The sequence below is a fragment of the Drosophila pseudoobscura genome, chromosome 4, assembly GCF_009870125.1.
Source record: "Drosophila pseudoobscura strain MV-25-SWS-2005 chromosome 4, UCI_Dpse_MV25, whole genome shotgun sequence".
Taxonomy (NCBI): domain Eukaryota; kingdom Metazoa; phylum Arthropoda; class Insecta; order Diptera; family Drosophilidae; genus Drosophila; species Drosophila pseudoobscura.
Window position 1 is genome coordinate 16,681,112 of NC_046681.1, and position 10,032 is coordinate 16,691,143.

Genomic DNA, 10,032 nt, shown 5'->3' on the forward strand with positions numbered 1-10,032 from the left:
TACCCGTTTAAAAGTTGTTCACATATTTAAATATAGCTTTTTAATGGTGCGTTTAGTAGGCTAAGCTGGAACGTTCAACAGCACTGACAATTCTAAACGAAGGTGATTTCGTTTTATTTGAAGTAAGAGTAAGTTAACTTAAAACATAAAAAAAAAGTAAGTTAATAAAACTACACGGAATACAAATATAAAATCCTTCGGTATCCGCAGAAAAATTTAGCTACCAAGATGAGCAGCCAGGAAATCGACACGAGCTCTCCGAACTCCGTTCGCGCTAAGAGACGCTGCACCAAGAAGAAGAGCACCACAATCATATTCGCCGAACGCGTCTTGGCTGACATGGGCCGCTTCTGCATGAACGAACTATACTCGGACGTCACGTTCCTGGTGGAGGATGAGCGCCTCCCAGCCCACTGCATGATTCTGGCTGCGCGCAGTGAATACTTCCGCGCAATGCTCTACGGGTTCATGTCCGAGTCAAAGAAACGCGAAATAGAGCTGATTGTGCCGTTGGAGGCATTTAAGGTAATCCTCGGCTACTTTTATTCGGGCACAATAAGAATTTCCACACTGGACGTGGATGTCACCCTAAAAGTGCTCGATCTAGCCAATATGTATGGCTTGGTGGAAGTCAAGTCGGCTTTATCCGACCATCTGCAGGAGCATATGGATGTTTCTAACGTGTGCAAGATTCTAGATGCAGCGCGCCTATACCATCTGGAAAATCTGACAGGGAATTGCCTCACGTTCATGGACAACAATGGATCCGAAATGATAGAACATGAATCATTCCTAACACTGTCCAAGGACTCACTTGAGGAAGTGCTGCGACGGGACACTTTCATTGCCGACGAGCTGTATATCTTTCTATGTATATTGCAATGGAGTCAACAAAATCCGAACTCGGACATAAAGTCGGTGGTCTCGCTCGTGCGTCTCCCGCTGATGAGTGTCGACCAGCTTTTACATGATGTGCGTCCTCATGGAATCTTCGGGCCGGAAGAAATACTCGACGCCATCAATGAAGTTAATACCATCGACTCGGGCAATCTGCCCTATCGTGCCGTCGTGTGTCCAGGGGAGGATGTTGCTTCTTTCGAAAGACATCAGGCGTCCCGTTCGGTAATCAATGACAATGAGATCTCGATCGAGCTGAGATGCTGGTATAAAATCAACATAATCAGTATTCTAGGTACATTCGATCGTACATTAAATACCCTACAATGCGCCGTGGAGGTCTCTTGCGACATGACTAAATGGTCTCGCTTGGGAACTACCAGATTTACATTATCGCCCACCTGGCAGAATATAACATTCACGACCCAGGCTGTTCGCTTCATTCGTATCGTGCATCCAGAGTCTGGACGCAAAAATATATTAAAATATGTGCACCTTAAAGCCTTTCTTGACAACACTGAGAACACTGAGAACACTGATAACACTGAGAACACTGATAACAGTGATAGCACTGATAATACTGAGAACACTGTTCCCTAGAAGACCGATTTTGAAATGTTTAATGTTTAATGAATCCTGCCGACTAAATTCCTGTAAATGTAATATGTTATATGTATATGTTATAAAAATAGCAAAATAAATATTGCTGATAATTGTTGTTCTCAAACAACTATCAACAACTATGTTCACTAAAATGTTCTTGGCCTCTTTGCATCGCCACCGATGATCCTGCCCGGTGCTTAAATAAGTGCCATCAGCATTGAAAGTAAGGCCGTTAATAACATAAAGCCTATAAGCTTTGAATCTGTTGAAACTTTCGGGCATTTGGATTTGAATACAGATGTAAGAATATAAAATCGAAGAATCCATCCAACCTGTGCCAAATATTTTGTAATGACGCTCCGATCCGTTGACGCCAGATTGGCCGTTTCGCCCACTGTGCGCCGATTACTAAGCATATCACAAATTTAAATTTTAGCGCCTTTATGGGTTCACCAAAGGAACTAGTTCTAATGTTAGTGCTCTAAAAAGCGGCTACTGTCAAAAGCAGTTAAGAGTTGTGCAACGTTTTCTTCAAGGCGCGTAATTTGAAAGGAATAATGAAATATTCCTAAAATATAACCATTTTATTGAACTCTTAAATGATTATTACCCTCAGATTCAAATTGTTAAATAAAAAATACTTCTACTACTACTATTAATGCTTGTAGGCCGCATGAATGAATATGGCATCAATATGGCGCTTTGCCCACGCATATACGGTGAACAGCAGTAAAAATGAGAAAACTATAAGAAAAATAAATTTTAAATCTATATAAATAGTTTCAAAAACCACTCATTAAATCTTTCTGTTGATGACTCAAAAAAAACGAGGGGGAACGTTGTGAGTTGCTGCGGCTCTCCTCCGGCAGACGCCGCGAATATTAAACGACACGTCACGAGTGCGTGCGAGAGAGATAGAAAATCTTGAGATAAACGTTTTATAGTGAGATCTAACAGGAGTGCAGATACCAAATTTGGTTGCTCTAGCCTTAGTTTCTGAGATTTGTGGAGGCCCCAGATTTTCGTCTTGTGCGGGGGCTGTAGGGGGTGTGACAAAATTCTGATACGAAACGGTCAAGGCCCGATATCATAGGCGTGTGGATACCAAATTTGGTTGCTCTAGCTCTTATAGTCTCTGAGATCCTTGAACTCACATTTTGCAATTGGCAAAACCGACCATGAAACCTGTGTGTTAGAGAGGGACAGAGCGAGAAAGAATGAAATTGTTTTCTTGATTCTGGCTATAATAATTATACGATCTGATGCAGATATTAGATATATGATACTAGATATGTCGTTGCTCTAGCTCTTATAGTCATTGAGCACTAGGCGCTGATAGGGACGGACAGACGGACAGACAGGGCTCAATCGACTTTGTGGGGTCGGAAACGATTCCTTGTGGACGTTACACACATCCACTTTTACCACAAATCTAATATATCCCAATATTCATTTTGAGTATCGGGTATAAAAAGAACTGACTTCTATAGCTTCTGTGCCTTTAGCATTTCCTTTTCTACAAGCATTTCCATAAGACCCTAATGAGTTAACTCATTAGCATGGAATTTGTATTGGTATTGGTGAAATCTACAATGCCACGAGTTCTCCATGGTTTCTTGGTTCCGCTTCACTTTTAAACACAAATATTCATGGAAATATCAACCGAAAAACAGTCGTTGATAATGTCCCGTACCGAGAGGATAGCATACTTTCAAATTGTCTTGATTTGTAGCAGTAAGTATTTCTTAACTTACTAAAAAAAAAGACTTGCTTAAGAAAATTCCCTTAGCTCTGCTTCACATCAATGGTGCTTCGATAATAGACAGTTTAAAGTATCGCCTGTTTCAAGCTCTCTCAAAGGCTGGCTTTGCTGTCAAAGCGGCTTCCATGACGGGCGAGAATATTGGCGAAGCAATGAAGAACCTGAGCAATGTGCCCCTTGGCATTGGAATGATGATCAACGCTCTGTTCGCGAGTGGAGCTACGGAAGAGAAGCCCCCAGAAGATGATCCAGACTGCGAAAAGGGAGGACTACCGTGTAAAGTCATGTCTATTTTTGGCTAAAATTAATGCATCAATGAATGTAAAATATCTGAAACGGAGCGATTAAGTTGCTCTATATTGAAATGCAAATTAGTTGAAAAGAAAGTACTTTGAGGATGTATACAAATTATAAGGGATAATCTGGAATAATAATTGATTAAGTGCAATGGAATGCACCATCTAGTGGTCTGAAAGACATCAAACCGAATTGCGTTCCGCGGGTATTCCAGGCTGAAAAACAACCCAATACCAAACCAAATAACCACAGAAAGAAATAGAGAAAGATATGGATATTTCGACTTACAGAAGAAGGGAGGCCCTGGAAAACCTCTTTAACGTTTAGTTACACTCCAGTCTTAGCAACTTGAGCTAACTTAATGGAAAGAGAGTTTAAAAGATGTAAAAATTCACCGATTAGCAGCATCACACCATCGTAAGTTGCAGTTGTTGCTGCTGCAGGATAGAGCCTGGTCCTGGGCCTGGGCCTGGGCCTGGGCCTGGGCCTGGGCCACACCCCATGCCTATTGCATGCCACACAGAGGAAAGGACATGCATCCCATTCCGCATGGCGTTGACCCATGGAGGTTAATCATGCAGCGATGTTACGCGCTAATACCTTCATGTGAGCTGGACCACGTGCTGGGCGGCGGGCGTGTTCCTCCTTACTCCTCTGCCGCTCCTCCTGCACTCCAATCCTGCCACTTCACTCTCCCGTTGCGTGTCTAACGCTGTTTGCCCACCATTCAGTGAGTGGGTGGGTGAATGGATGGATGGATGGGTGGGTGGGTGCGGAGTGAGGCTGTGCCACGGGGTTGCTCTACTCTAATGCCAGTGTCGTTTTCGAGGCTGTCTCCTGGTCGTTGCTGCTGTTGCTGCTGCTGCTGCTGCTGCCACTGTGCACCCGTAAAATTGATTGCGGCGAAAGCTGGAAAGTTGCACGTTATGCTCGTGGCCTGACTTGGTATCTGTTCTCGGTCTGGTTCCGGGTACTGCTTTCTGCTTTCTGCTGTGTGGCATGGTGTGGTATAGCAGCATAAAGTAGGGAGTGGCATGAACGATAGTGGCTGGGTTCTTTCGCGTAGACGATGTGCCCTGCTCTGCTGCTTGTTGCCATGGCTGAAATGTGATTTTGTGCAGCAACCAAAGCGAGTTTCTGGGGGAGAAAGCTTCATTCTCTTTGGAAAACCATTTACCCCGTTTTCGTACATGGCTAATGCATGGCAATTTTTGCATTAAGGGCGTGGCGAATATCTGTAAAAGCATAAACAGTTTATAAGAAAAGTCAGGAACTGAAAAGAAGACCTAATCTGGCTGTAACTTAACGCGGAAATACTCCACTGGAATGTAATAATCTTTACGCCATTCAGCGTAGTACCTGTGGCTCTCAAACCCCATGTCGGGTGTCATAGATTACAAGGCATATAAATGTTTTGTGCCGCCTCGGGGGCATCTCACGCTCCACTAGGCGTATGGGAACATTTCTAGCCGCACAAAACTCTCGAAAATTACCATGCGGCCATCAATCCCTTACAGGATCCCAGGATCCCAGGCTCCCGGATGGACAAGTGCCACAATTCACATCATCAAGATTGCGTGGAATGCTTGTACTCTCACACACACGCTCACATGTAATATATAGAAACCATAACCCATATCACACTTCGGATAACATATCCATCCTTCACACATCCAATATGCAAGGCCCACCTTTTTGGCCATGGCTAATTCGCATGTCATGCGATGATGATGACGATGAAGAGCGTTTATTCGTTCGACAATGACGATGATATAGAGAGTGGGTTGGGGAGTGAACCTAACCCTTTTTCCTTTCTCTGTGTGTGTCTGTGCATAGCAATGTGTCTATAAAAAACAATGACGGACATTTGGGGGATTTCTTGGGCATAGAATAATAGTACATCAACACACAATTTTACAGGACAGGCAACGGAGAAATAAAATCATTTACGCAACAACGATACCGGCCAGACCAGACCCCAAAAATGAAAGGCAAGAAAAGGCGATAAGGAAAGAAAAACAGGTTCCACAGATAAGGGGAATAATGAATGCCCTTTCGGGTCTGGTTTTGGGTACGATATAGAAGAGAATGGAATACAATGGGAGAACCAAATCACTTTTATGAATTCTTCGATGACCTAACAAAATAGTACATGAATAGTCGGGGCCATAATCGATGACTTCAAATACATTAATAATCGATGACACTTCAGAAAATCTATCGATGACTTAAACAGTAATCGATTGCATACAAAAAGTATTAGAAAAAGTATCGAGTCTCTGCTAAACGATCATGTTCGATTGGGAACAGCGCTGAAAAAGCGTTTACCGCTTTAAAAAACCAATTAACTAATATTTCCATGCTTATTTAAAGGGTATACTCCCACAACAGGACTACTTCTACTAGAAGAAGACAACGCTAAGCGGATGTAGCACTCTTATCCTTTTCCCACACGAACATCGAAACACACCCACACACACATAGCGAGAGAGAGGGAGAGACAGGGGGAAAGAGAGCAGGACAGTTGGCTGGGGCTTTGGTTTTATTCCTATTTTTTTCTTTCTGCATTATTATTTTTATTTTATTTAAACCACACAAAATACTTAAGACGATTTTGTGTTCTGTTTTGTGGCCCAAGACGTATTGCCCATGGCCAAAACAGCAGCAGCAACGGCAACAACGGCAACAACAGCAACAAGAAAAGTGTGAAAAGAACAGGAGAAAACAAAATGAATGGTAAAAGTTTTTCCAATCCCAAAAAAAGAGAAAGAAAGGAACTAAAAAGGGTAATATGCAACATGTCCGAGTGGTCTGTGCGGCTGTCCGGCTGTCCCCTGTCCCCTGTCCACCCTGCCTCTCCCTTGAGCGGACAGCTGGAGGCGTTTGCATATGCAAAATACTCGTAAGACTTATTCCTTACCTTTTGCCAAAGACATTCGGCCCGAAGAAGAGGATGGACGGAGGAGACAATGAAATGGGAAAGAGAGGCGATGATGGGACGTCCTTTGATGACAGGACAAGATGTTCAGCCACGGTGGGGCATCAATAATAGACACATAGCACATGTCCTTTGTCAAGGAATACCCTCAAAATATATGACACCCTTGACATCTCCATCTCGACGAACCCCTCCCCGCCCACTCCTTGGACAATCCTTGAATATCCTTCACAGGAATATGCGACAGCATACAAATTGAGGATTTTTATTTTCATTTCATTTGTGTGTTTTTTATGATTTACATTTTCCTTTCTTTTTTATGATTTACATTTCGTTTCGGTGTTTTTTTCCATGCAAAAATATTTTAGGTTCATTTTTTTACGAGTAATTTGGTTGGTTTTTTGTTTTCTGTTCGTTTTTCCTGCTCTGCAAATAGTGTGGCAGGCACTTAATTGTTTTAATTGCCTCGAATTTTCCGTATTTTTGCCATCTTTTTTCTCAGTTTTTGGTGTCCACTTTTTTGTGGAGTGCTACTTCCATTAACACAATTTACTTTCGGCTTGTTGGGGTTACATTTTGGGCGGACCCTTGCTCTCTTATTTGTTTAGTTTTATGAAAAATTAGCATCATTTTTGTAGCAATTTATGAGGGGATGGGGTTATTTGAAGGTGGGATTGTACTTTTGGCATAGTAGTGGGGTTTTTCGATGGTTCTTACAAGATTAAAGAGATGTCTGAGCCTTTCTGGGTTGTAATTTATCCATATTTTCCATAGGATCTAGTTTTCTTTATTTTTTTTTTCGTTTCAGTCATCGTCATTTGGTTTATCAAAGCAGGCTGTGCCAAGGCCTTTTGATCGATAGGAATATTTTAACACACGATTCATTTCAGTAAAAACCAGTGACTGGTTCGTATCGAAAGCTAAACTCTTTTTAAATTCAACCAAAATTAACCAAAACGATGATCAAATTACCCAAAATACCCGAGATTTCCGAGGACGTCAAGGAGCGTTTGGTGATTGCTCTCGCATATGTCGAGAAGACTATCCACTGGGGTTTTGTGCCTTTGGTGCTATATCTGGGTGTGTCTTTGAGTAGAAATAGCTTTATTCTATCTAGCATTAATGGTTTCCCAATGAAATTCTAGGATACCGCAAGGGTGCAGAGCCAGGCATGCCGCCAATAACCCTAATGAGCATGTTGGGCTTCTAGAAACTGTCTCTAAGCTCAAGATACTTCCATACTATAAACCTTGAACCACGATCTAACTTACACACTTGCATGCACTGTTAAACACACTTCAAATTAGGATAAAATGCGCTTCAACCCATTTGGAAGGGCATTCAGTTCGTGAAAATAAAAAATGTAATATTCTTTATTGCAATAAGATCTTCAGGTGTGCCAACTGGGAATCTCTTTATGGTTTACTTCGTTCAGGTTTTGATCCAAAGGCATCATCTATGTGTTCTATAATCACTGAAGTTCTGCACTATATTTGAAGGGTTGCATTTTGTAAAAACAAGCTTACGTTTGACGGAACATCCTTAGCCATCTACTATCTATGGAAATATACAATCTTTTTTGAAAAAAGTTGTAGCCGATAATCATATTTTAACCCCATTTCACATCCAATCAAAATTCCCCCCTTCAATGAAATCTCCTTTAAATATTTATGTATTTCATATATTTAAATTTATTTAATTTCTCAATATGCATCTCTGTTTCTGCAGCGTGTTTTACATTCATTTCTAGTATTTATAAGGATTCTTTTCCAACTATTTTTTATTATTTTTCGTTTATTCTATATCTAATTTTTCTCGTTCCATCATTTTACAACATTTCAATGGGCAAAAATCAATTATACAGCGAGCCTTTTTTTTGGTATCTGTATCTATAAACAAAGCACACACACACATGGCGTACATATATAAGGGACTTTTGTATATAAATAACTGAAACATCAGATATCCAGAGAGAGAGAGACTCGAAACAACAGTGGAAGCAGAACAGAACAGAAAAATACCGTAAATTGTGGACCCTACGGCAAAGTTATTTTTTCATTTTCATCATTTCGCGATTTCTAAACGTTCTTCGCGGGAAATGTAACGTCAAAACGCGGTTGCAAGAAAATACTGATACTGCAGCGGAGGTGGAAAAAAACAAGAAGAAATCGGGAAAATGTGTGTGGGAGGGGGAATGGGGGAATGCCCCCAATGCTCACAGAAATGGAGTTCAAATAATGATGACGGGTATACCCTTAAATAATGAGTCGCTAAAAATGGGTGGCATTTTTATACGAAATCACAGCAAACCGTATAGGATTCTAGGAATATCATTCGAATACCACAAAGAAAGATGAATAATCAATAAAAAGATGACAAAATTCCAACATTTCGATGGGTAATACAGTGACAAAGATACGAAATCGAACGAATAGAAAACTTAAGTGATTCGTCCTTTGCAGATCGTTCTCATGTGACATTTAAATAACAGGAACTGGGAGAATAGGCCCGGCATGATCCGAGTCTGGATCTGTAAGCGAGAGGTGTCTATCGTTATAACGCGGTATAGAAAATTATGCTTTTTGTTCCATAATCTTTGGCTTAAACGAAATTTTCTAACAATCTATAGGTTTTATTTTTTGATTTGGGAGCTTTTAATTGAAGTTTTTCTTAGTTTAATTGTACATTTTTCCAGAAATTATATTAAACAAGCACTAATACATGATATTTCATAGTTATAATTGGTACACTTATACAGAAATTTTAGTTTTAATTATAAATCAGTTAACATTAATAGCATTCCCATTCAGGGATCGATCCTTCATTCAATTGACTGCAGCCAAAAGGCATAACAAAGTCTCCATTACTCTTCCTTCAAAGAGTATATGTATTCGAAAGCCAAAACGCGAAAAAGGTAAAAACATTTACCACAAAGTGGAAGAAGGAGCAGAAGGAGCTGCGGAGTGAGTAAGGAGGAAACGAATGGCAGGACGAATGGTAGGAATTCCTGGTCCCTGGTCCTTTCTGCCAGGTTGAAATAACATGAGAAATTTTTAGAAAACCAACGACAAAACGTCGAATGAAAGATAAATAAAGACCATGTCACACAGAGGGACTCCAAAAAGAGACCAAAACGATGGCCGAAAAAGATGGAAATAAAATAAAAATATTAGGAATAAAAATGCCAACGGAAAAAGCGTTAGAAATGAAAGTAAAAGAAAAGCTGAAAATTTTCGCGTAGCTATAAATCAACGTAGAAAATGGTAGGAGAAATGGCAGCTGGAGGCGTGGACATCCGTGCAAATGGATGTGGCAGATAGCGGGATAGGAGAGGGGGCGTGGCATGTACCTATCGTATATATATGTGTGTATATATTTCTATTACATGGTCCTTGTGGCTCCTCTCGTCCTGTGAAATGTCACAGCTGCTTGCAACGGAGGAGTCGACGAGTTAGTATAATTTTTTTTGCCACACACAATTTTTCCACCATTTTCTCTTGCATCTCACTTGCCGTTTCCCTTCTATTTTTTTTTG

The 10,032-nt window shown here is 40.8% G+C and overlaps 3 protein-coding genes across 4 annotated transcripts; all 3 read left to right on the top strand.

Annotated features, from left to right (window-relative positions):
* Positions 1–52: 52 nt before the first annotated feature.
* Positions 53–1,627, top strand: LOC6903340 (BTB/POZ domain-containing protein 9-like). 2 transcript variants are annotated; one of them, XM_002132185.3, is made up of 2 exons: positions 53–128; positions 211–1,627. In XM_002132185.3, exon 2 carries the CDS (start codon positions 229–231, stop codon positions 1,495–1,497), a length of 1,269 nt encoding a protein of 422 aa, XP_002132221.2. In that variant the 5' UTR covers positions 53–128; positions 211–228; the 3' UTR covers positions 1,498–1,627. The 2 variants fall into 2 exon arrangements, with proteins under 2 accessions (XP_002132221.2, XP_015035267.2); XM_015179781.2 differs by having other exon boundaries at positions 56–156.
* A 1,500-nt stretch (positions 1,628–3,127) lies between these two features.
* Positions 3,128–3,655, top strand: Sfp26Ad (Seminal fluid protein 26Ad). The gene is made up of 2 exons (XM_015179782.2): positions 3,128–3,234; positions 3,290–3,655. The coding sequence occupies exons 1-2, from the start codon at positions 3,150–3,152 to the stop codon at positions 3,562–3,564; spliced, it is 360 nt and encodes a 119-aa protein (XP_015035268.1). The 5' UTR covers positions 3,128–3,149; the 3' UTR covers positions 3,565–3,655.
* Positions 3,656–7,334: 3,679 nt separating this feature from the next.
* Positions 7,335–7,890, top strand: LOC6903341 (mitochondrial import receptor subunit TOM7 homolog). Its single transcript, XM_002132186.3, has 2 exons — positions 7,335–7,577; positions 7,643–7,890. The coding sequence occupies exons 1-2, from the start codon at positions 7,457–7,459 to the stop codon at positions 7,705–7,707; spliced, it is 186 nt and encodes a 61-aa protein (XP_002132222.1). The 5' UTR covers positions 7,335–7,456; the 3' UTR covers positions 7,708–7,890.
* The last annotated feature ends 2,142 nt before the right edge of the window (positions 7,891–10,032 follow it).

What these genes read in the sequence shown, in the direction of transcription:
- LOC6903341 (XM_002132186.3), top strand. Translation starts at nt 7,457, where the DNA reads ATGATCAAATTACCCAAAATACCCGAGATTTCCGAGGACGTCAAGGAG. An exon ending in GCCTTTGGTGCTATATCTGG is followed by an intron (nt 7,578 to 7,642) that starts GTGTGTCTTTGA and finishes ATGAAATTCTAG; the next exon opens with GATACCGCAAGGGTGCAGAG.
- Sfp26Ad (XM_015179782.2), top strand. Translation starts at nt 3,150, where the DNA reads ATGGAAATATCAACCGAAAAACAGTCGTTGATAATGTCCCGTACCGAG. An exon ending in AATTGTCTTGATTTGTAGCA is followed by an intron (nt 3,235 to 3,289) that starts GTAAGTATTTCT and finishes AAATTCCCTTAG; the next exon opens with CTCTGCTTCACATCAATGGT.
- LOC6903340 (XM_002132185.3), top strand. Translation starts at nt 229, where the DNA reads ATGAGCAGCCAGGAAATCGACACGAGCTCTCCGAACTCCGTTCGCGCT.